This window comes from Saccopteryx leptura, chromosome X, assembly GCF_036850995.1.
Source record: "Saccopteryx leptura isolate mSacLep1 chromosome X, mSacLep1_pri_phased_curated, whole genome shotgun sequence".
In the NCBI taxonomy this organism is placed as follows: Eukaryota; Metazoa; Chordata; class Mammalia; order Chiroptera; family Emballonuridae; genus Saccopteryx; species Saccopteryx leptura.
In genome coordinates this window covers 3,997,903-4,023,228 of record NC_089516.1, presented here as the reverse complement: position 1 = coordinate 4,023,228, position 25,326 = coordinate 3,997,903, and the positions used below count along the sequence as shown (strand labels likewise).

At 47.1% G+C, this 25,326-nt stretch overlaps 1 protein-coding gene across 2 annotated transcripts in view; it reads right to left on the bottom strand.

Annotated features, from left to right (window-relative positions):
- WWC3 (WWC family member 3) overlaps positions 1-13,119 on the bottom strand; it is a 111,112-nt gene extending 97,993 nt beyond the window's left edge. For both annotated transcript variants that reach the window (XM_066356152.1, XM_066356153.1), the window contains exon 1: positions 12,513-13,119. In XM_066356152.1, the coding sequence (XP_066212249.1) occupies positions 12,513-12,790 (278 nt within the window). In that variant the 5' untranslated portion in view covers positions 12,791-13,119. The remainder of the gene's footprint in view (positions 1-12,512) is intronic.
- Positions 13,120-25,326: the final 12,207 nt, after the last annotated feature.

Below are 25,326 nucleotides of genomic sequence, written 5' to 3'. Positions count from 1 at the left end.
GGAAGAAGTTTCCACTCAGTAAACACTGGCTCATCAACTGACAAGCATGTCGTTCTCATGGTACATGTAAGAAAATGTAGCCACAAGAAACTCAGGGCCTTGCAGTGCCGTGCGTGATGCAGGTGGTAGGAGCCGACTCCCCCCCACCCACCCCCATCCTGACTGCAGTGCTGACCCGCCTCCTCACTGGGTTACTGTTTTCTGTAGGTATTTTGTTTCTGGGCTGCCTTCTGATCTCCTTGAGGAAAAGGACGAGGTGATCTCAATGATGTGTTATGCTCCATCGCACCAGGCAGAGCCGCAGCATCTAGATTATTAATGTCTTACCACATTTAGTTTTTTGGCTTCCTGTCCCTAGTGTTAGAAAGAAATGTGAAATATTTTATACTTCTGCCTTTCTCAAAGTAACCAACTAAAAGCTAAATTAAATTGATCTCTTTTCTTTGCTCCTCAATTCATTTTTCTTAAAGGGTGCCGGCTGCTCCCATGGGTAAAGTTCACACAGCTGCCCCCAGTTAGCATCACAAGATGGTCCCCTGCATTAAACCAAAAGCAGAAGCACAAAACCAGATCCCTCAACATGGATGAACCTCAAAAACATGATGCTGAGTGAAAGAAGCCCGACACAAAAGGCCACATATCATGTGACTCCATTTATAAGAAATGTCCAGAACAGGCAAACCCATAGAGACAGGGAGCAGATTGCTGGTTGCCAGGGGCCGGGGGAGGGGTCACGTGACGGCTAATGGGTACAGGGCTTCCTTTCGGAGAGAAGAGAATGTTTTGGAACTAGACAGAGGGGTGGTTGCAAAACATTGTGACTATACTAAATGTCATGGAATTGTTCACCTTAAAATTAGTAATTTTGTTATGTGACTCTTACCTCAATAAAAATACATTTTTAAAAAGAACGGTGGTAGATCTGTGTCTAAATTTTTAATTTTAAAATCTCTTCTTAAATTGACATATAACACTGTTTTAGTTTCAGGTGTAAAACATTATTTGATATATGTATATATTGTGAAATTATCGCCACAGTAAGTTAGGTAACATTCATCACCACACATAGTTAAAAAAATTGTTTCTTGTGCTAAGAACTTTTAAAATCTGCTTTCTTAGTATCTTTTAAATATACACTACAATATTGTTAACTATAATCACCATGCTGTAGCTCTGTGTATTCTGATGGTGGAAAGAGCAATAGACATATTAAGTGAAAGTATCAAGTCACAGGGAAAAAAATAATAGTATAATCCAATTCATGTAAAATCTCAAAACAAAAGTCTGGGTTTATGCACATATAGGTAGAAGTAGAGAGGGGGACTAGAAGGACACATGCAAGCGGCATGTATGGTGTCCTTCTCTTGTGGCAAGAACACTTCAGTGGGTCCCTGTGTAATAGAAACAACATTCCAGGTCCCTGTGGACTTGAGCATTGTAAAGGGCACCCACGGTCGGTTCCATGTACACCTGTGCATCGGAGTGCCACACCTACCAAGGCCTGCTACTGGGGCCTGCAGCAGACAGGCGCAGCTGATTGCAGAGAAAAATTCAATCGAGCAGTTCGTTGGTTGCCATGATGCCAAGCAATTCATTTTTACTAAGATCTTGGTGCTCTGGCAGCACTGATTGCTTCATCAATCGCATGAAGCATATTAAACTTTATACATGAGTACAACAGGCTTCATTAGGGCCAACCATGAGGACAGCATCACCCTCTCTTTAAGAACTTTCATTTTCTCTTAGACATAAGCATGTACACAAAGGGTATTTTGGGACAGAAGGGAACTGGAGGGGAGGGTGCGAATATGAGCACGTAGCGAGACCATCCCTGACCTGGTCCCCAAGTGCCGGGCCCAGCACTTGGAGCTCAAAGCCCAGCAGGCCCGCGGGACGTGATGCCAGCCTGACCTCTGACCTACAAGCAAAGTCCCCCAGTCGTCCTGGGCCAGGAAGCCCATGACTCCCCCATTCCCCACCCTTGCAGACGACACTCAAGCATGCCCATCTGCCCCAATGTAACCACCATTCCCAAAAGTTATCAAAGACCCAAGGTAAAAAGGACAAGAGAAAATTTTCAAAAAAACACAGACAAGCAATTCTTATGCAGTATACAATAAAAGAGCTATTTTTTACAATTCTGAAATTCCAAATGCACAGTGACAAAGATATCCACCTAACATCAACACCATTATTACTGTACTGAGTTGTAACATCATCAGTAAAAACCCAGTGTACTGGCCCTGGCCGGTTGGCTCAGTGGTAGAGCGTCGGCCTGGCGTGCAGGAGTCCCGGGTTCGATTCCTGGCCAGGGCACACAGGAGAAGCGCCCATCTGCTTCTCCACCCCTCCCCCTCTCCTTCCTCTCTCTCTCTTCCCCTCCTGCAGCGAGGCTCCATTGGAGCAAAGATGGTCCAGGCGCTGGGGATGGCTCCTTGGCCTCTGCCCCAGGCGCTAGAGTGGCTCTGGTCGCAACAGAGCGACGCCCCGGAGGGGCAGAGCATCGCCCCCTGGTGGGCAGAGCGTCGCCCCCTGGTGGGCGTGCCGGGTGGATCCCGGTCGGGCGCATGCAGGAGTCTGTCTGACTGTCTCTTCCCCGTTTCCAGCTTCGGAAAAATACAAAAAAACAAAAAACAAAAAACCCAGTGTACTCAAGGCTTAAGTCAGGGACTAGAAACTTGCCTGAGAAATGTACACACATGTGACAGTTAGATGAAGGTGGGGGGGAGCTTATTAAATTCACATGTATAATATCACCCTGCTCTCCTACTCCGATTTTTTCATTTTAGTCTTTGAGAAGTTCATATATTCACATGGTTCAAAAGCAAAAAGGATAAAGAGGTCTATTGCCCACCCCAGCCTCATCTTCACAGTTCCCACCATCTCCCCCAAACAGGCATGCAAACAGACCAATCTGAACACACCCCCTTACTGTTCCCCCTTAAGGCACACACCCAGAGCACCTTCTGCACCCACACCTGCCACAGACTTCCTCAGCTCTGTCCTCCAGATCAACGACTTTCCAACTGCCTGCAAGGTGCCCTCCCACACGTGAGCCACTCAAGCTGTCTCATAGCGGGGGCTGCTGAGTGTGGGACCCAGGCCCTGCGTGCAGCCTCCCTTGCTCGTTACCTTCTCCACAGCCCACACCACCAGTTTATAGGGGGCAGAAATGAAGCTCTAAGTGCTTAGAAGAAGGCCCAGTTAGATAAATGACAGCCACAACCCTCAGGCAGGTCTATCCAGCTGGTCCACAGTAAAAGGGCACCTTCTCCTTGAAAAATAAACAAATGATCATTTTTGCCCAATTTGCAGAGAAAAAAATTAATAAACTCATCAAGTCTCTCAGATTTAAGATTTCCACTTCCGATTCTGTAAAACACTAGCATCTCCAATACCACTTTTCCACTAGCTCTGGAATGAAAAGGTTGTGTGACTCTTGGCTCCACACTGTAATCCCCAGGGGAGTTTAAACCCCAGGGCTGGCTGTCTGGGCCTGGGCACAGAGGGCACTGGTGTGCCCAGCGCCCCCAGCACAGGTCAGCCGCATACCGCTCTGTGAGGGGGTCCCACTCCCAGTTATCAAGGAGCAAAGCCTGCAGCCTCGGAACACAGCAGACAACAGCTGATCACGGCCAGGCCAGACCTCGTTTTTTCCATCAGGTACACGAGGTCATGTTTATATTTTGACATTGTAAACATGAGTGGTCATTTTTCTGTGAGTAAAACAGTTGGGAGTTGACATAATGGAATCCAAGACATAGCTATTTCCTGTATTCTGCAGGGAACGCCTCAGGGAGGGCACCTCAGGGCGGCTTCCAAATGTGCTCCAGCCGTGCAGTGGAACAGTATCTGGCAACGAAAAGAAACGGGGCATGGCATGATCCAGGCTGCGACACAGATAAACCTCGAAAATATTATGCTGAGTGAGATAAGCCAGACACAGGCCATAGATTATGACTCCATTCATATGAAATAACCAGAACAGGCAAATCTATAGAGGCAGAGGACAGATTAGAGGCTGGCAAGAGCTGAGGAAGCAGTAATGGCGAGCTACTTACTGCTCATGGGTACAGGGCTTCTTTTGGGGATAAAATGTTCTGGGATTAGATAGTGGTAATGGGTGCACAACCTTGGGAATACACTAAAAACCACTAAACTGTTTACTTTAAAATGGTGCGTTTCATGATACATAAGTTATATATCTCAATTGTTTAAAGTGGGAATAATTTTCAGGGCAAATCCAGTCCACCCACACACTCAGGGCTCTCCCACACTGGAGACCAGCACTGTCCCACAAAGGGAGCTCCAAGTGGCACAAAGAATCCGTTTCCGGCCGTGGCTACCCAGTGTCCTGCCCAAGCGCCACACGGCCTGCACACACCCTCGCCTCGGTGCTCCAGTTCCAGGTAGCACTGAGGCTGGGGCACAGGATCCGCTCAGACCTCTGGCCTGGCTCATGGCTCCCCCACCAAACCGCAAGGCTCGTCCCCTAGGGGTTGGTCCAGCCAGCTCCCTCAGCCCCTTGAGCTTTAAGGAAATAAAAAGAGGGCCCTCAGATGGGAAATGCTGGCGATTCCACAGCTCCATACGCAACCTTTCAGGACCCCCCGGCCCTGTCCTAGAGCTTCCGAGCCAAGGCAGAGGCCGTCTTATTGCTCCTTCACCCACAGAAGGAAGCGGAAGGTCTCAGGACATCTTAGGCAAACCAACCGCCCCACCTGCCCAGCCGGCCACCCTCCACACTCACTCCGAAGGCCAGGCCGGCTCTCTGGGCGGCTGCAGAACACTGAAGTGTTCAGACTCCTTTTCTTCTCTTCCACCATGTGTGTGCATACACTTGACACTCACTACCTACCTAGCAATTGAGACTATTCTAAAAATTGAAGAATATACTCATACTAAAATACATTCCCAAAGTTTCATATGCTGCTGTCACTATTTGTTATGATACAGTAAATTCAGGGTTTTTCATATAGATATGTTTACCATCCATTCTTCATGGAAACAGAAATCAGGCCTCCATGGTCTTTCTGTCTCTTATATAACCATTCAATATCTGTGAATCTGCTTGAAACAAACTCAGCTCTTTAACATGATTCATTGTAACCAAGTAGACCAAAGAAGTTTAAGGTTCTCGACCAGGCCATGTTGCCCCCCTCCCTTAACCCAATGCACACTTAGCAATGTCTGAAGACACTTTCTGGTTGCTGTGACTTGGAGGGGGAGTGCTAGTGGCATCTATGAATAGAGACCAGGGATGCTGCTAAACACCCTCTACTACACAGAACAGCCCCACAACAAAGAATAACCCAGCCCCAAGTATCAACAGTGCCGAGGCCGAGAACCCTGCTCTACAGGAACACCTGCCAGTCTGGATACCTTTACAGACACTGCCCATCAGCAATACAGTAAGGTGAGCAACTCAGACACGCTTCCTATGGAACCAAGTCACTGAACAGCGGCAGCCAAAACAGCGCAGGTTCAGGAGTGGGGTCCACATAAGGCCTTCAGGTTGACCCTTGGTGAGTCTCAGCTCCTCCCAAGGCATCTGCAAGATTCCTTTGGCCCCTCCTGATTTTCCTGCCTTATCCAAGCATCACCTACATCCTGGGCACTTGTTTCCCTCACAATTCCTCTGACATAATCCCTGCCTTTCCGAGGCCGAGTGTCCCGGATCTCTCTAGCTAGGGTCCGTCATCATCTGTGAAAGCCGCAGATAGTTTCCAACTGGCCTCTTACCTAGGAAATCTACCCCACCCACCATCCCATACTTGGCTAGATCATCAGATCTGACTCGGTGCCTAATGTGAGCAAGACTCCAGGCTCAGTCCACAAGAAATAAGGAGCCCTAGGGGTGTTGTGAGGAGCCAGGAGAAAATGGATATAAAATGCTTAGTATAAAAAAAAAAAGGGCCCTGGCCGGTTGGCTCAGTGGTAGAGCGTCAGCCTGGCGTGCGGAAGTCCCGGGTTCAATTCCCGGCCAGGGCACACAGGAGAAGCGCCCATCTGCTTCTCCACCCCTCCCCCTCTCCTTCCTCTCTGTCTCTCTCTTCCCTTCCCGCAGCCGAGGCTCCATTGGAGCGAGGATGGCCCGGGCGCTGGGGATGGCTCCTTGGCCTCTGCCCCAGGCGCTAGAGTGGCTCTGGTCGCAACAGAGCGACGCCCCGGAGGGGCAGAGCATCGCCCCCTGGTGGGCAGAGCGTCGCCCCCTGGTGGGCGTGCCGGGTGGATCCCGGTCGGGCGCATGCGGGAGTCTGTCTGACTGTCTCTCCCGGTTTCCAGCTTCAGAAAAATACCAAAAAAAAAAAAAAGAAAAAAAAAATGCTTAGTATGATACCCCGTAAGCACGCCTTAACCATCAGCTACTGTGGTTGTTATCAAAGACACCAAGCTGGGCAGATGCTTCCATGCTCACTAGGAAAACAATGCATGGGGTACTTTAATGTCCTACTGCTGCAGTGACAAAATGCCACAAACCAAGTCACTTAAAACAACACAAATGTAGCCTGACCTGTGGTGGCGCAGTGGATAAAGCGTCAACCTGGAAATGCTGAGGTCGCCGGTTCGAAACCCTGGGCTTGCCTGGTCAAGGCACATATGGGAGTTGATGCTTCCAGCTCCTCCCCCCTTCTCTCTCTCTGTCTCTCTCTCCTCTCTCTCCCTTTCTCCTCTCTAAAAATGAATAAATAAAAAAACAAAATAAATTAAAAAAAAAAAAACACAAATGTATTATCTCACAGCTCTAGAAGTTTGACGGCCAAAATCAGTTTTATTCGGCTAAAATCAGCCCAGCTGTTCCATCTACAAGCTCTAAGGAAAAATCTACGTCCTTGCCTCTTCCAGCTTCTAGAGGTGTCTGCATTCTGGGCTCATGGCCACATGACTCCCAACATCTGCTTTTGCTGTCACATCTCCTTTTCTGACTCTGACTCTTCTGTTTCCCTCCCGTAAAGTCTCTTGTGATTACATTAGACCCACCAGATAATCCAGGATAACCACCTCCTCTCAAAATTCATAATCCCACCTACAAATGTTATTTGCCACGGAAGGTAACTTGTTAATAGGTTTTAAAGAGTAGGACATAGACATCTTTGGGGCCATTATTCTACCTACCATAGTTAGGGAGAAGTTAAATATAAAAAAACAATGAATGCAAGATAAAAAGAACCAGTGGGTAAAACACAGTACAAGGGGCACAGCCAAGGAAGGGCTGAACTCTGGAGCTGGGCAGCGAACTGCCCCTCGCTGGCTATGGGAAGCAGGGTTACGAAGTCACCCTCCCTTGGCCTAGTTTCACCACCTGTCCACCTATACTTACACAGCCATTGTGGGCTTTCAATAAAAGCATCCATGTGAATGCCCAGAGCACTTGGCATGTGGTAAGCGCTCCATATATGTCCACCATAACCACAGCCCCAAGGGATCCCAGCAGGGAGAAGCCAGGAGGCAGCAACAGCATGGTGAGGCCGTAGGGGAGAGACACAATGGCACTGGAAGCCCCATGGAGGCACGGACGTGTCTTCTGGTGTACACCACTGGAGTCCTGACCCCTGAAAGAGTGCTTGAGACTGGAAGGCTGTGCAACAGTGAGTGAATGGGTGGGTGGGTGGGTGGGTAGGGTGGACGGATGGGTGGGTGAGTGGACAGAGAGAGGGAGAGGATAGGAATTTGGCGGTTGGCTGGTACAGTAGAAAGTATTCACACATTCCTGATCAAAAGGTACAGCTGAAGTCCCTGTCCTTCTAACTCCCCACAGGATGCACCCCTTGACTATGGCCCTCAAGTGCAAATGAGGAGTTTGAACAAGTCAGCCCCAGCTCTTCCAACCCCAACGCTGTAGGATTCTAAGCTACATGCAGGTTTGCCCGAGTCTGACCACCCTGCAAAGACTCCGGGTCAATCCAACAATCCAAGTCCCTCATTGATTCTGAACACACCCAGTGCTTCCTCCTCTTCAGTGCGTTTCTCACATTCCCACTTCTCTCCTCTAGCACTGAAAAAGCACAGGAAACCCTCAATCTGGGAGATAAACGGTTGAGAGTAACCATCCCCCCCCCCCCCAGGCTCAAGTGAGCCCTCCTTTGTTTTCCCAGAAGCCACTGCAGCTGAGTAACAGCACCAGGTAACCACTGTCTTTACCTTATGCCTGTCTGATCTCCCAGACAAACATGTCCATCCTCCATCCCAGCACACAGGAAGCCAAGAATCTCGGTAAATATGTCTTTATTTTGCTGCATTTAAAGGGGAATGACTGAACTCAGTAGGATTTAACTCTGCTTTTATTTCATCAGAATGACTTTATTTAATTTATCAGAAAGGCAGCCAACATTAGCAAAAGGGCCTGGGCTGGAAGCAGGTGACCTTTAACATGTCACTTGACCCCAGGGCTCCTGAAGTAGAACCTACCAGCGAAGGTGAAGCACATTATTTCCACTTTCAGAATCAGAGTGAAAGGGAAGAAAAGGAAACTTAGAGACTTCCAAACATCCGGGAGCTATTTTTGGGAATGAATGACTTTTCCATTCACTTTTTTAAAAAGGAAGGAAAGAAAAAGAAAGATACTAGACCAAGAATAGACCAAGAAGTGGTTGCTGATCATCTAAAGCAGGGGTCTCAAACTCAACTCAGCATGTGGGCCGCAGAGCAAGATCACAGCCCTTCGACGGGCCACACTAGGTCTACAAAAGGCAACTGTTACGCAACACTTTTCTTGAACTTCGTGGATTAGTCTGCGGGCCGCACAAAATTGTTCGGCGGGCCGCATGCGGCCCGCGGGCTGCGAGTTTGAGACCCCTGATCTAAATGGAAGAACATTCTTCCAGGAGTCCACACTTTATGTCCTTAAAATCAAGACATCCCCCATGTTCATACAAACACTACCTATAAATGAAAAATGGAGAAGTCATTATTTGTTTATCAGGAAGTTTATATAATCCCAAAATAGACTCTGTGGGGTAAATATAGTAAACGTCTTATTAATTAATACTAAATAAGTGTTCCAAGAAGGTAGAATCAATAATGTTATCTGGCTCTGTTCTGTGGGGCTCCAACCTGGCAAATTCCTGAACCATGGATTGCTTTCTCCTTAAAGCAATAGCCTATCCAAAGGACGTTTTGTTTGTTTTTTTAAATTTTTTATTTATTTATTCATTTTAGAGAAGAGAGAGAGAGAGAGAGAGAGAGAGAGAGAGAGAAAGGGGAGGAACAGGAAGCATCAACTCCCATATGTGCCTTGACTGGGCAAGTGCAGGGTTTTGAATTGGCGACCTCAGCATTTCAGGTCAATACTTTATCCACTGTACCACCACAGGTCAGGCCCAAAGGACTTTTAATACATCGCAGAATTCCTCCCTGCGGCGCAGGTCAAATCCATCTTACGAACAAGTGGGTTCCTAAAAGTTTTTGTCGTGGTATCATCTGGGCCTTCTACCATCATCATGATCCTTTACACTCTACTTTGATCTCAAAAGCAGCTGTGGTGATGTGGTCCACCACTCTTTAGCTGCCCAGGGTTGGCATTTCCAGCAGTGTGCAATAAAAACCCAGCTAGAGCAAAAGTTTCAATCACCCAGTTCATCCACAGGATAATATGAACACAACCCAACAAGGACAACCGTCGAAGGCGCTGAATTTTTCCAAAGGAAGCAAAAATGTTCTTCCCATATTTTCCACCTAAATGGTAAATACCTTTTTATGAAGCGCTCATTGAACTCTGAGTTAATATGTGTAGAATACGTATGTGCCACTCATGTATAAACCACGTAAGACTCACCTACGGAAACTACCAGTCACGGAAATGGTGAATTAACAATATTATTTTGTAAGAAAGTTTTGGGGTATGATTGCAAAAACTGAAAATTACATTCTCAGTACTGATCTATAGAGATAGTAAATTTAAACCTAACGTGGGTTTGTAATCAAACTGAAAGAATTGTTTTGAAAATACTGAGATGTTTACAGCCACATCTGTAAAGATGGTTCCTTAGGCTTGCAACCTCTTTATTGTGACTTGAAAAAGAAAGTTCAGCTACAAATAATTCACCAACATGCCCTGAGCTGGCAATATCAAATGCTTTCAAACACAATAATAAATAGAATGAATAGAAAACTCTAGAAGAGATTGTTTACTACCCTTGGCCCTCGGTTACTTTGCTTACAGGAGTATATTTTATGCTATTACAGTCTGTGCAAAATTATATATGAAGTATTTTAAGTCAGCAACAATTTGCACCTAACCTACTACACTGAAATGCCTCCATAATTTCAATTTCATTTTTCATTTTCTTTAAAAAGCCTATTTATTTGCCTCTCTCCTGTCAGTTCTCTCTTTGGAAGCAGTTTGGGGCAAGTCCTCCTTTCCTGAACACCGTTTTCTGGTCGTGTGAATTCAAGGCGACTCAGAAGGGGTTTTAACTGTTGGGTGCACATGCAGAAAATGTGCTCCCACACAGTTTCTTCCATATAATAGAACAATTTCAACTTTAAAGGATACTCTGTCACCTATAAAAATCGGCAGGGTTCTGTCTTGAAAGAAGAAGAAGAATGACTATTACACCATTTACACCCTTCAGAGACTCCCCTTAAATGTTTGTGGCTTGCCGAACATTCCATACATATTTCGGGCAAGGTATTATGGGAGCTGAAGTGCAAGCTGTCCCCTGCTGAATTTTCACTCACAATAAAAACAATGTCTCATAAAAGTATACACATGTTTTTACTTTACAAAAAAATGTAAAATATCCACTTTTGTCCACTCAAACAACACTTTTAGCATTAGAAACAAGGTTTTTAAAAAATATGTACCATAAGTGATATCTGCAAAGAGGGAGAATACTGTTGAGTAACACAGACTTCTGGAAGGAGACACAGGAAATGTGTAGGAAATGCACAGAAAGGAGAGTTCTACAAGCTGACTTCTGCAGGGTTTGCTCACCTATGTCCTGGGTCACACCATAAAAAGGGAAATTCGTACGTTTATACTTTCATCGTGAATCTCCACTCCAATGTAACCACAACTGTTTTATATTACCCTCATAAAATGAGCCTTAGCCTTTTCTAAGCAAAACGGTATTTTTAATTGGTTCATTTTCCAGTTGTTTGGGTTTTTAACACACATACAGCCTAAAAGGGCACCACATTCTAAGCAGTTCTAGCAATTCCAGAACCATCAAAGGCTTCATCAAACAGCTGTGGCTCTGGCCTTTGGTTAAAATTATAATATGATCTCACCTGATTTTCAAAATAACTAAGCATCCTTTTAACCCATAAAACTGTGGTAGGATTATCTAAGTTTCTGAGTCCAGAGTTTGCAGTGTTCAGAGAATGTTAGGGAACCACGATCCTTACGCTTTGTTTTGTTTTTCCCTATCTGAACCCAGAGAAATCTTCAAACAATAATTCAGCAGCTTCTCTCCTTCCAAAGTTTATTTTCAAAGGCCAGTGCCATGCAGCGCTGCCTTTCCTGTGCAGGTAGGAGGAAGCAGGCGCAATGTCACCACACTTGGCCTTCTCAAGTCTTAAAATCACTGGGAAGCCTGGAGTATTTCCTCTCTGGCACTCTAGCCACGGACAGAAGTTGCTCCAGACAGGACAAGATATCAGATAACCACTGGAAACACTCGGTTTCAAGAGAATTCCCAATTCCACGAAAAATGCATCTCTGCAAAAGCAGCTGAACCATTGGAAAAGTTAAAGAAAAGCATCGTTACATGAACTTAATTAAATGCAAGAGTCCGTTTCTTTTTACTCCACAGATTTATTTATATGAATAATAAGACACCTAGTGCCCTCGTCATATCTTGCACAAAGAGGAAACCTAAAATTCAACTCTTGTTTTTCGTTTTTTCCAAAAGCATCTGGGTCTAATCATAATCCATTCTGGCCGCAGTACACAAGGCTGTTTCAATCAGAATTTTAACTCAATGTTTAAGGCGCTGGAGAGTAACTAACCATCACAGCTCGGGAAGAGGCTCTCCCAACCCCCAAAGAACTGGGAACCCCTGAAGTGCCCCGTCTGGCAGCAGTCTGTAGATGGAAACTAGGCTGAGCCCGCCAGACAAGGAGCCCACACCACCAAGCTGGGGCGCACGTTTGTGCTCCAAGGTGACAGCTCATTTGGCCAGCGCGGAGCCGAGGTGGCCACGGGGCCAAAGCTGGGGGCGGTGGGCCGCTGAGGCCCGGCAGGGATGGGCGAGGCCACGGCGGAAAAAGGAAAAGAGGGCCATCCGTCAGCCCCGGGAGAGGAAATTCCAGGCGCCCAGCTCCCCGGCGCCGGTCAGCGGGTGACGGTCAGCGGGTGACGTGAGGGACCCAGTCGGTCAGGGGCCGGGACGAGGCCGGGGCTCCGCGCTCCGGGGCTCAAGGCCGGGAGAGGCGGCGCCTCGACCCCCGGCCGGGGCCCCGGGGATGGGGGCGTGGGGGTGCCCTGCCCGGCGCCTCTCCCGGAGCTCAAGGGACGGGGCGTCCGCATCCCGGCCCGCGCGCGCGCGCTGCCCGGCGGGCGCCCTTACCGGTCGCGGGGGTCGATCCACGACGTCTGGCGTGTGTTGTGGTCGATGTAGAAGACGCGGCCGTCGTAGTCGCGCGCCTCCTCCCAGCCGGCGGGCAGCGGCAGCTCGGCGCTGTCCCGGGCGCGCAGCTGCGGCGCGGAGGGCGCGGGGGGCGCGGGGGCCGCGACGGGGGGCGCGGGCGGCGGAGGATCCCGCGCGGACTGCGCACACGGCGGCTCGCGCGGGGCCTCGCGTGCCTGGCCCCGCCGCCGCCGGCGGCCGCCACTCAACCACGGCATGACGGCGCGGGCCCCGCCGCCCGGCCGCCCCGCGCGCGCCGCCTCCTCAGCCAGCACTAAGGCCCGGCGGCCGAGGCGCGGGGGCGGCTGCGGGGAGCCGCCCGCCGCGCCCGGTGCATCCTCTGCCCGGCGCCCGCGCGCCGGCGCCCGTCCGCAGCCCGCCGGTCCGGCGCGTCGCCGTCCGCGCAACAGGCCCGCTCCGCCCGGGTCGCTCGGCTCGCTGCCGCGCGGAGAGTCACAATCCAGGAGCTGCCGCCACCGCCGCTGCCGGCGACTCCTCAGTTCCCGCGGTGCGCCCGGCCATCTTCGTTCCCCCGCGCGGCCCCGCCGATAGGGGCGGGGCCTCGTGGGCCACGCCCCCGACCCGCCCGCGGGCACGCCTCCCTCTGCTAGAGTCCCTGGCCCGCTGCAACTCCCTCCATCTCTTCCAGATGCTCCGCCTCCAGTCTCCCCCGGGGCTCGTCCGCTCTCGCTCCTTTACCCCCAGCCCCCACCCGGTCCGCCGCTTCTCCTCCTCCGCCCCGGGCCGCTGCTCCCTCTCCCCACCCGCCACTACTCCCCCCCAACCCCCGCCAGCGCCCGCGCGCTCCTCCTCCTCCCCTCCCGCTCCACCACCTCCTCCCGCCTCGCCGGGAAACCGCACGGGGGCCAGGATGGGCGCCGCCGCGTCCGTCAGCCCCCGGGCCACCGCGGAGAGGAATGGGGGCCGGGACGACGGCGCCCCACCCGGGCTGCAGGCTTGGCCTGCCTGGAGCTGACTCCTAGGACCCAAACAATTCCTGGGGGAGAGTGATCACCTTTCTTCACCCACTCCCCGAGGCCTGGGGGTCCTTTCTTCTTCCCTCTTGGGGTGTGGGGGAGCTGTGCCCTGGTCTTCCGAATACCCAAGATGGTCTCGCGAATGTGGGTAACACCCCGAAGGGGAGACCTATGGAGCTCGGTAGCTGGAACAGGAACCCGAGGCTGGTCCTCTTGGGTGGGGCAAAGAGGACCGCATAGACGTAGGGAGCTAGGCAGGTGGCCATTTGGTGTCCCTGCCCAGAGAGCCCAAAACTCATTTGGAATCCCCACTCTGGGCCGGGCCCCCTGACCTGCCCTGATGATTTTTATCTTCCAGTCTGGAGGATTCCATAGTTTGAACAGAGACCCAAGTAGGCCCCTGCCGGGGAGGAAGCCGGATCAACTCCTAAAACATGAAACCTCGATGATAATTTGTTCCACTCACATGTCATAGCTAGGGAAACTGAAGTCCAAAGTTGGGGTTCTCTCTTGCTCCAAATCCCTCAGATCCCTGGTGGCAAGGCTTAATGTCAGGAAATGCAGGAAAATATCAGGGAGGTTATAAAACACTGTTAAAGTGATACAAAACCATCTAGTAAAAACTCTTAACGGATTCAATGGAGACACATAGGGGAAGAGATGAGAGGGAAACCGTCCAAAATGCACGCAAGTCATTTGCATTCCTTCAGAGGGATGATTTTTTTAGTTATTTACCTTCCAAATTGTTTGTAAAATGGTAATATTACTTTTAGAAGGGGAAAGTTGTTTTTAAAAAGAAGAATGTGAAGGCATGGAAACACTAATTGGGACATATCCAAGGAAGGCCTTTCCTCCCCTCCTCCCACCACAACACAGAAACTCCCTTGCTGCCCGAGTATCTGCCCCCACCCGCGTGCTATATGCCGGAAATTCCATCACTGCAGTCCTTTTAGTGAAACCTGGACAGTTATGAAATGTCCAAGGGAAAGTGGGGAGATTAGCAAAAAAGCAAATACTTGGTGATTTTGTAGTTCCAGGGAATGCCCAGCGTCAAGTGCCCCTGCTCTGACATGATTTATGACCAACAGGGCTGCCATTGCCTTCTCTTCCCCTCTCCCTGACCGCCTGCAGACACCCTACCACCGGACACGGCCTGGCTAAAGCTGCATCCCGCCCTCCAAGGCATTGTGTCATCTCAGACTTTCACAAATCTGGGCGCTCTCACTGAAAATTGCCCTGAATGGGGCTGGAGAGTATTGAAATACAGCCAGCCTCTACAGAGGAAGGTGGAGAGGGAGAGAGAACACTAGACTCCTGGAAGGAAAGCAAGACAGAAAGTATCAATAAAGAGGAAGGGGTAGGGGAAGCTCTGTCCATTAGGAGCTAAAGCATTTCGCTGAGGCTGACAGGTGTGATGTACTCACTCAAACTGGCAGCGAAGGTGCACTGCAGACCTACCAGGTGCAGGCATTGTGCTGCTGTTGGGGTGTGGCAGGGAATTGGACAGAGTCTGTGCACTTCCCACTGGCCAAGTCTGGGACTAGACAAAGGAATAGACACCTATGACTGTGGCTTGTCTACAGATGAAGCCGGGCTGCCAACCTCAAATTGGGGACTTGGGAGGCCTTGTGAGACTAAAAGGAAGATGTCTTGGATGAGAAAACTGAGGCTCAAGTCTTCAGATTCCCAAGTTCTGAGCCCTTATTCCTTGGCACGTGGAGCTGCTGTCATCAAACACTTGTCAAGTTGCAAGTTGCGTAGCAGATGCAGTGCCCCACCCAGATCTCCTTGGCTGGGGCTGCACCCTTTCAGAGGATTACCCGTGGCTGACAAATGTCTGAGCCGTCCACCCACCCCCCAGGGACTCATTCTGCATTATGACAACCCAGCCCCCTTGCCTTGGTGGGACAGAACTAGTGCACCTCACACTCCAGAGATGCCATGGGCTCCCGCTGCTTTGCTTGCTCCCACCTGCCCTAGCCCCGCCTCCCATACCCCGTCAGCCAGCGCCTGTCAGCCAGCGCCGGCAATCAGTCACTCGCATGAGAACCCCCGGGGTCAGGCACAGCTTCCAGGAGTCCCGTGAGAGTCGCTGTGCTGGCTCTCTTCCAAGCACTCAGCAAATATGAATCGTTTGATCATCATAACAACTTCTACAGGTATCCTTAATGGCATTTGCACATGAATAGAGAATTCAGGAGTATGACAGGGCCTGCCAGAGAGGAGAGATTGGAGACCCTCACTGAGAAAGCTTTTATCCACAGCCCCCGGACTGCTCTGACTCAGATAAGTGAAGAAGGAGGCCATTGCATTGGTCTTCCTAAAATAAGCCAACTTGGAAGAGGCCAAAACTTGGGGTGACCAAGGCCTGTCTACTGCATCATTAGTCCTTTTGACTTGTAATGTTCATCCAGGCAGCTGCTGATTGTCCTTAAAGGCCTGTGCAGAGGGTTGGATGGAAGAGAAGTTGGTAGAGAGTGAGGGGACTCAACTCCTCAGCTTTGTCATAAACCGGGAAGTCATGTGTGCGTGTGTTAATTGTTAGGGAGAATAAGGCCTGTCTTTCTTATAGTCAAGTGGGGCTTTCCATGTTGGACAAAAACCACATGCGCACACGAAACACTGTAGGGAAAGAATCTTTAGTCTTAGCTGAATGCACAATTAGGCATTCTTTATTGCCTCCATATTAAAACCTCAGCCTTGCCAACAACAAAAATACAAACATTGTAGTGACCTCTCCTCCCACCAGGATTTCTGATGGAAAAACAGCTCAGGAAAAATCCACTTAGGCTCTGGGTAATCGAGATGCAAATAATTGTCTTCCTCGCAGACCCTCTGGGAAATCCCCTTGCAGAATATTTTCTTTAAAATGCTTGTTAAAGAGTAAATCCAACACACTGTGTGTGTGTGCCAGACAAGCAAGCACAGAGTCTGAAGATTTTTACTCTGTTAGAGTCAGCCTTCTCTCCCTTCTCTTCTTCCCAAAGGGTAACCTTTGTTTTAAAAAGGAAGGTACAAAATTGCGTCTATGCACGTTCAATACTTGAGAGGCTTCTAGAAAAGGGAGCACCAAGCACCGTAAAGGCTGCAATCCTCATGTCTAAAATGAGAGAAATAAATACTGCCAAAGAAGTCTTGCTTACTTGTGTAAACAATCAAGTGTTCTAGGAAGTGACACATTGGGTAATTCTGTACAATGTGCTAAGAGGAAAACGGAAATGGGCCAGATTGGGTCTGAAGAAGAAATGGCTCATTGTTTGGCATTCTTCAAATGCTGGAATAATTACTCGGTTATGGGCGCTTCCCATGTATTTAAATAATGCAAATCCACAACTTGGGAGGAGATTAGATGTAATTCTTGCTAATTCCTGTCTTGCTGGTTTAGGGACGGCAGAAGAAGAGAGTAATGCTAACATCCCTGAACCCACACCTCTCCCCGGGCTCAGGGATTGGAATGGGGAAGTGGTGGGGTTATTCCTGGAGCCTTTATTTCATGGCTTTATCTCTTTTACCTTTAGACACTTATTTGACTTGTGATCGGAAAGCCATTGTTTAGATTGTGGTTGTGAACAGGGAGAATAGGAGACTTTTCTCAAATGGGACTTCCTTGATTTGTGTAGATGCGACCAGTCCTGAGATGAAGGGTTTTTCTCATTGCGTGGTCTTCCATTCCAAAGAGATGCTGGGTATTCCCGAAGAGTCAGCTGTGCGGCTAAGCCAGGCAGTCTGTGTTTGGTCCGTTTGAGTGCTTTATCTCACTCTGTGTCGGCTTCTCAGAGCAAAGCAATGTCCTTGGAATCAGTTCATAGCTGTCATGTTGTAGGCGGACTCCATTTGTACCTGGATTATTAAAATTCAGATTTTTTTAAACTGTGAGACCAATTTATCACCCAAACTTAGAACACTCGTAGTCACCCACTTCCTTCCTCTCCAGGTCTCCGCTCCCAAAGCTACATTTTTACTTCTTTTCCTTCCTAACCCATGGGTTATGTTCAACAAAACACTAACGAGCCAGTTGGAAATGTATTCCAGGCAAACCATAATTTCAGGAAGACACAGCTGCCATGAGCCAGCATACTACAAAATGCTTCCTCCTGGCTGGATCCTCTCCTGTTTAGGATTATGACTCTGGTCCCCTGTGTATTTGGAAAAACAGATTCTTAAACTGCAGACCTCTGCTTTATGAGCCAAGCGGAGCAGCTTGGAAGTCTCAGGCTCAGAGAAACAAGAAGGAGGATTTAGCCGACACAGAAATGAGCAGTCTCTGGGTCATTAACAATTTTTTTTTTCATTTGATGACACTAGTGTTATAAATTAGTCTCTTTTCTAGCATGAATGGAACAGTTTTGGAACACATGTAACCTCACTGGATCCTAGAGCAACAACCCGTGATAGTGGTTATATATCAGTGATTGTCAACCAGGGAGACTGTGGCCTCCAGGGAACATTTGGCAGTGTCTGAAGACAGTTTTAGTTGTCACAATTGGAGGGAGTGTTCCTATGGGCATCCATTGAAGCTCAGCTATCCCATCTGACCTCCGGAGTGGTCAGGGTTCTCCAGAGAAACAGAGGCAATAGCATGCATATATATCAAGACTCATTATAAGGAACTTTTCTATGTGATTCTAGAGGCTGACAAATCCCAAGATCTGCAGTCAACAAACCGGAAACCCAAGCCAGGCAATGACGTAGTTCCAGGCCAAGCCCAACACGCTCGAGACCCAGAAAGAGCTGATGTTCAGTTTAAGCCCAAAGGCAGGAAAAAAAACTGATATCCCAGCTCCATCAGTCAGCAGGAGCAGCTCTCTGTCACTCGTGGGAGAGGGAATCTCTTAGTGTTAATCAGGCCTTCCACTGATCAGACGAGGCCCACCCACCTCTGCTGTCCTTAGTCTACCAATTCAAAGGCTCAGTCCACCCAGGAGCACCCGCACATATGTGCTCAGAATCACATTTGACTCCATGTCTGGGCCCTCTGTGGCCAGGTCAGGTTGACACATGAATGACCCATCACACCTCCTGACTATCACCAGCTGCTCTGTTTCTAGGACTCATTCTGCTCATCGAGCGGTTAGTGAACCAGCAGTATAGCATCATGGGGGAGCTCACAGAAAGGCCTGGCCCAGCCCCATTAGTTTGCAAAGCACTGTATTACACACATGGAAGGGGGTGCTGTGGCATCTAAGAAAAGCAATTTGACAGCATTGATTCAAAGAGCCATCTGAGTAGTGTTCTCACTACTCAACCTCATAATCAATAGGAGCATATTTTCCAACTCAGAGGTGCCAAGTCCTACCCCTATCACTGAGCAAATGCGCACACTCGCTTGTCGTAAACACCTTTAGGAGCTTGGATCTGTCGTCACTTAGCTTTAGGCCATGTCTCCATGACGTGCGACCAGACTTACCTTGCACAAGAGTAGAAATGGGCAAAAAAACAGCCTCGAGCCAACCACACCGAAAGCAGCCGTTTGATTTTTGCCCCTGGTGTCCCCACTCAGGACTGGCTACGTAATTTGGGGGCTACATTTTGCAGCGCGAAGTGAAAATATGGGGCCCTGTCACAACATACCACAGACAAGAGAACTTTATTTCCCACAGTTCTGGAGGTTCCGAGATCGAGGTGCCGGCTCGGCCGACTGAGGCCCCCTTCCATGTTGTTGCAGACTTCTGCTTGTGTCCTCACATGGTGGAGGGGGCAAGGGAGCCCTCTGAGGTTTCTTTTAAAATAACATTGATCCCATTCATGAGGGATCATGATTTCAGCACCTGCCAAAGACCCCACTTCAGAGAGTGAAACCAAGGATGGGGGGGCGGGATAGGGACTACTGTATAATTTGGAACACCAAAAAAATATGTGTTCCTGCTGAATCACAAAAAGAGAGACACTGGGACATGAAATGCCTCTAAGGAAGAAAACACCAGCACCTATGAGGCAATTCTGCCCTAAGATCTCAACCCAATCTCATCAAAGCGTCTAGAAAGATTCCATGGATTCCAAAGGTCTTATTAGCAGATAAAAGGGTATCTCGGGATTCTTGGAGTACAAAGGTCTTTAGAGCTAGAGGGAAAGGACATATTTTGAAAAGCACGTAAATGCAAAATCCAATTGAGGGGTCAATCTGCCAGTCGTACAAATGTCCTTGGGTACACAGAAGAATCAATAATGTGTACAGCTTAAAACTAAGGGTCAGGGTCTTGAGACCACCTCCTGGGAAGTAGAGCATTGTGGACATAGCAATCATTAATAGGCTTCAAGTGGCTCATTAGAGTCACTGACAAGAATCTAGCCAGGGGCCAGCCCAAATCCAGGGTATGTATGCGAGTCAGTCACGGGATGGTGACTACCACTGCAATGGGGCTGATTCTCTCAGCTCCAGGGGGTTTAGGAAAAGTACAGAAGCTTTTAAGAGAATCAAAAGTATAGGATTCACATTTGAGGTAAAGAAGGAATGTGAGCATATTTGACATTTTGTGCATTTGTAAAGTTTCAAAAAAAATTTTGAGCTTTGGAAACCATTGTAAAATATATAATTGGGTGATTAGTATAAACTTGAGGTTTTGGTTGAAAACTAATTTTATATACAGTAGTGGCACATTTTAAGAGAACTTAAGTTTCACTCTATTTCTAAGTTTAATTTATTGGATTTAAAAGTTGTTTGCATACTTGTGAGTGTATTTGGTAATTGAGACAATTGAAGTGATTGGGAAGAGAACAGTGCAGTACACTGGGAGTTTAAAATGTACTCCAAAATTCATGGAAGTGTTTCAGTCGCTAAGTTTGCAAGTGGGATCGAGTATTTTCCAAAGACCCCTTAAAAGTGGTTGCTATTATTTGCTAGACTTAAAAATAAATTTTAAAACAAAAGGATAATAAAGTTTCTAAGCTGAACTTAAAAGGTTAAAGAAAAACTAGGCATTTGAATTTGTACCTTAAATAAGCTGACTATCATATTTTTAAAACAATAAATTTTTTTTTGTGCATACACATACACACCACTTTTGAGAGCTGCGATCGCTACTTCTGAAGGGCTATACAATGTCCAAATTATGGAGCTTACATTTTAAAAAAATCACAAGTCCATCTTTGCAAACCTATGTCAATAATACAATCAAATACCGATATTGTTTATCGAATGAATTCCACCCAAACCCAGAAACCCTGCTCAGCTCTCCAGGGCCTGCTCAGAGCCGATAAGGTCTGACATGATTCAAGCTGCATTCCTCCTAAAGTGCTTGCCTTTCTGGTTTTGTGCATGAGCCTGAATCTAATTTTCTTCCCTTGTCATGTTCTCATCCATATATAGATGTGTGTGTGTGTCTGTGTGTGTGATTGGTTGTCATCTGAATAAATTATTTCATCCCTAAACGACTGATTTATGTTCCTTATAAAGGACCGGCTTAACTCTAAGCCAATTTAACTAGAGGGTGTTTGCACCAGTGTGTGCTTTGGAAGGTACCGCTCTGCTCTGACTGATTGAATTACAATGTGGTCTGATTGTGCCCAACCATGATGAGCGTCACACTTTGTGGTCCACAAAGCAGCACAATTAGGCCTCACTCTACACCTACGGAATCGAAATGTGCTTTTTAACAAGAGCCCCGGGTGATTCCCATGCACATTCAAGTTTAGGAAGCATGGGTCCAGACCAGAGCTCAGGTAATAGCAAGCACTGCTATGGTAACATTGTGTTGCTTGAGCTTCATGCTCAACAGAGTACATGGTAGTGTTTATTTCTTTTAAATCTTACAAGTTCCAATTCTGTCTCTAGAGTAATTTCATAAACTGTCTCTACAAATTATTAAATGATGTGTGTATTTGTTACTGAACTAATGCAAATGGCACTTGGGTGATTGGAACACAAGCATGGTACATTGATGGGTGGACGGAAGTCTCCCATAACATGAAAAGGGGCAGGGAGTATTTACTGTAATCAGTTGAGGCCCTAGCACCCTAGGAAGTATGGTCAGCTCCAGCCAACTCAGCTACTGTCACCCTAGATAAAGTTCTAAGTGGATTAAAGAAGGTCACAGATGCATTTCCACTGCTCATATCAAGAAAGGGGGTCCATTGTCCCACGCTGAATGAGCACACCTCATGACTTACTTGACCAATCTAATATGGTGGAAATGATGTTCTAGGACTTCCATCTCCAGGCTTAGGAGAACCGGTACTTCCACATTCTTGCTCTTGGAAGTCTGCCCCCATGCAAGAAGCCTGATTACTGTGAGACCACCATGCTAAAGGCCGCCCAAGATAGCCATGTGGAAAGGAGCAATAAGGAGCCAAACTCTGTAAGATAAGGCTTCTCGCACCCTCCATCCCGGACAGCTGCGCAGCCCAGTGCGTGACCACAGCTGATGCCAAACAGAGCAGAAGGTTCACTTAGCTGAGCCCTGTCTGACCTGCAGAATCACGGGCAAACAATACAATGCTGCTTAAGCTATTAATTTTGGAGGTGATTTGTTACACAGCAATAAATGTCTGTGACAAATGCACAGAACTGACAATGCAAACTTGTTTCCTCACTATCACAGAATAGGTCTACCAACACTAAGAGGAGTTTCTAAGGCAGCTGTTCTCAACCTGTGGGTCGCAACCCCGGCGGGGGTCGAACGACCAAAACACAGGGGTTGCCTAAAGCCATCAGAAAATACATATTTATTCTATACATATTATACATATTTATTCTATACATATTATACATATTTATTATATACATATTATACATATTTATTATATACATATTATAAAATATGTATTTTCCGATGGCTTTAGGCGACCCCTGTGTTTTGGTCGTTCGACCCCCACCGGGGTCGCGACTCACAGGTTGGGAACCGCTGTTCTAAGGAGTCCCTCCCCCTGATGCAGGGGGAGGGCAGTGAGTGGAGGAAAGCAATGAACACTGAGATATAGAAGAGCAAGTAGGAAACAGAAAGTGAGAGAATGCACAAGAAAATTTCAGCCTGCTTTGATTAAAGTATACGTTCCTAGGTGTGGCCAAGGGGTGTTCCTCAGCCCCATTACTCTTTTTTTCTTTCTATAATTTTCATTGAAGCATAACTTACCTCCAGCAAATGCACAAATCCTAAGTGTGGACCACAATGATTTTTCACGAAGTGGCTTCACCCATCTAAGTGACACCCAGACCAGCCCTTGCGATGCCCCCTCATGGCGTCTAGCAGTCACTGGACTGTCCCTGACAGGGTTACACTTCTTGACTCCCATCAGCATAGGTCAGTTCCGCCCGATGTTCTATCAACAGCATGCGTACTGCACGTATTTTTTTTTTGCACGTATTTTTGTATCTGGCTTCCTTTTTTCAACTTTCTGTTTGTGAGATTCATTCATGTGGTTGTGTGTAATAGTAGTTCATTTGGTCTCAGTGATGGTTGGTAGCACTGTCTGACTATATTACAATGTATCTGTGTATGGGTTGATTTTCTCTAAAACAAAGGTTGGCAAACCTTTTCTGAAAATGGTCAGATTGTGAATATTGTAGGTGTTGCAGGCCACAGGTCTCTGTAGAAACCACTCATGTGCCCTGTAACTTGAAAGCAGCCACAGACAATACACGAAGGGATGGGTGCGTTTGTGTGCCTGAAGAACCGTCTTCATTAACACCAAAATTTGAATTTCATATTGTTTTCATGTGTCACATAATTTTATTCTTCTTTTGATTTTTTATAATTAGTTAAAATGTAAAAAATACTGTTTTCATACTTTATTTTTTTATCTAACTAAACAGTCATTTTTTTTTAAGATCCCAAATGTCAGAGAGGGTGCAGGAAAACAGGAATTTGCAGGGAATGAAAAGTGGGGCATTCTTTGGGGTTGGCAACGGGACATTATATATATCAAACACCTTAAAAATGTTCATACCCTGACCATTTCTAGGCTTTTATCCAAAGAAAATAACCAGAGATGTGCATAAAGATTAATGGGCAAGGATATTCATCATAGCATTATTTATAATATTAAATAATTAGAAACAGACTATAACTTTCAGCTCTGGCAATTGGGCAGACTGAGTAATGCAACCCATGCCCCTCATATTTCTAAAATACACAGACATGTTGTATAAAATATAATACAAATATTAAATACATGAACTAGCTAGAGAGAAACGTCACTTTCCTGGGTCAGAAGCAAACTATATCCCAATATAGACCTTCACTATTAAGGGCTGGGGTTTTAATACCATCATAGAAATAAAAGGTATGACATTGACCCACCAAGATAGGGAGTTCTTATACCATTTTACATTTTACTTCTAATGTATGAATGGTCTGGTTTCTAGTCAGCATTCGGTATTGTCACTGGTGTTTTTTTCTTCTTCTTTATTTTAGCTTTTCTGATAGGTGTGAATTAATATCTCATTATAGTTTGAATGTGTATTTCCCAAATGGCCAATGATGTTGAACATTTTTTCATGTGTTTGCCATCTGTTTATCTTCTTAAGTGAAATGTCTCTTCATGACTTTTGCCTGTTTTCCAATTGGACTGTTTGTTCTTTTACCATTGAGTTTTCTTTAATGTTGTTTTTAATTGGGGGAGGGGGGGCTGGACTGTCAGCTCATCAGTTAGCGCATTGTCCCGAAACACCAAGGACGTGGGGGTGGTCCCTAGTCAGGGCACATACAAGAAGCCAGCAGCCAATGTACAACTAAGTGGACCAACAAATAAATGCTTCCTTTCTTCTCTCTTTCTCTCTCTCCCTTAGTCATTCTGTCTCTCTAAAATCAATCAATAAAAGTTTTTTTAATATATTGTACTTTAGAGAGAGGAAGGAAGAGAGACAGAGAAAGAGACGAAATTTGTTGTTCCATTTATTGACACCATCATGTGTTGATTCCTGCATGTGCCCTAACCGGGGGTGGGACCTGCAGCCTTGGAATGTTGGGCTGATGCTCCAGCTGAGTCATCTGGCCAGAGCCTACCATTGAGTTTTGAGAGTTAGCTTTAGTATGGACACCGCTGTAGTGAAGGCTCCAGGTTCCCTACCCAGCATCCACTCTCTCGCCTTTCTACCTAAAAGAGTCCCAATAATGCTCTGGCACCCGTCCCTGCACTGCCCAGCATGTTTCCGGAAGGCAAAGCCAACTCTTCCTCCTGCTTCTAGAACTGACTCAATGTGACTAATGTTATCTTCTGTCTTGTAATGTTTTCAGGAAAGCCAGTGTGACCCAACTCTAGCCACTGATGGACAGTGGGAATCTGATAGGATGGGTCTGGGAGAAGTTTCTTTTCTTTTTAAGAGACAGTCATCCAAAAATAATATTTATCTCTTCCCCTTGACAATGGCAAGGTTGGATGAGGTACTGGCAATGGCTACAAATGTCTCGCTCACAACATGATTAAAAATAAGAAGGATAATAAAGCAGAGAAATGGCAAAGTCCAGGTCGATCATGAAGCTGATGATTCAACCAACCTTGGAGACAGCCACATCTGGTCTTCCTATGAAACGAGATCTACATATCCTTATTGTTTGATCCAGAGAAGTCATGGTTTGTGACATTTGCAACCACAGGCACGGTAATTCTGCATGTTGTTATTGTGGAGTATTGTAGCTTCACTCTTCCTTTTTTAACCAACCCACACACATATCCTGCTCCAATTAGTCACTATTATTGTTGCTGTTTATCTTGAGCTAACGGACATACATAGAAGCCAGTACATAACAACTATTCAACACGCACATGGAACATTTACCCATACAGAGCACGTACAAGAACATACAGCAAGTCTGAACGCATACCAAAAAGCCAATATCAAA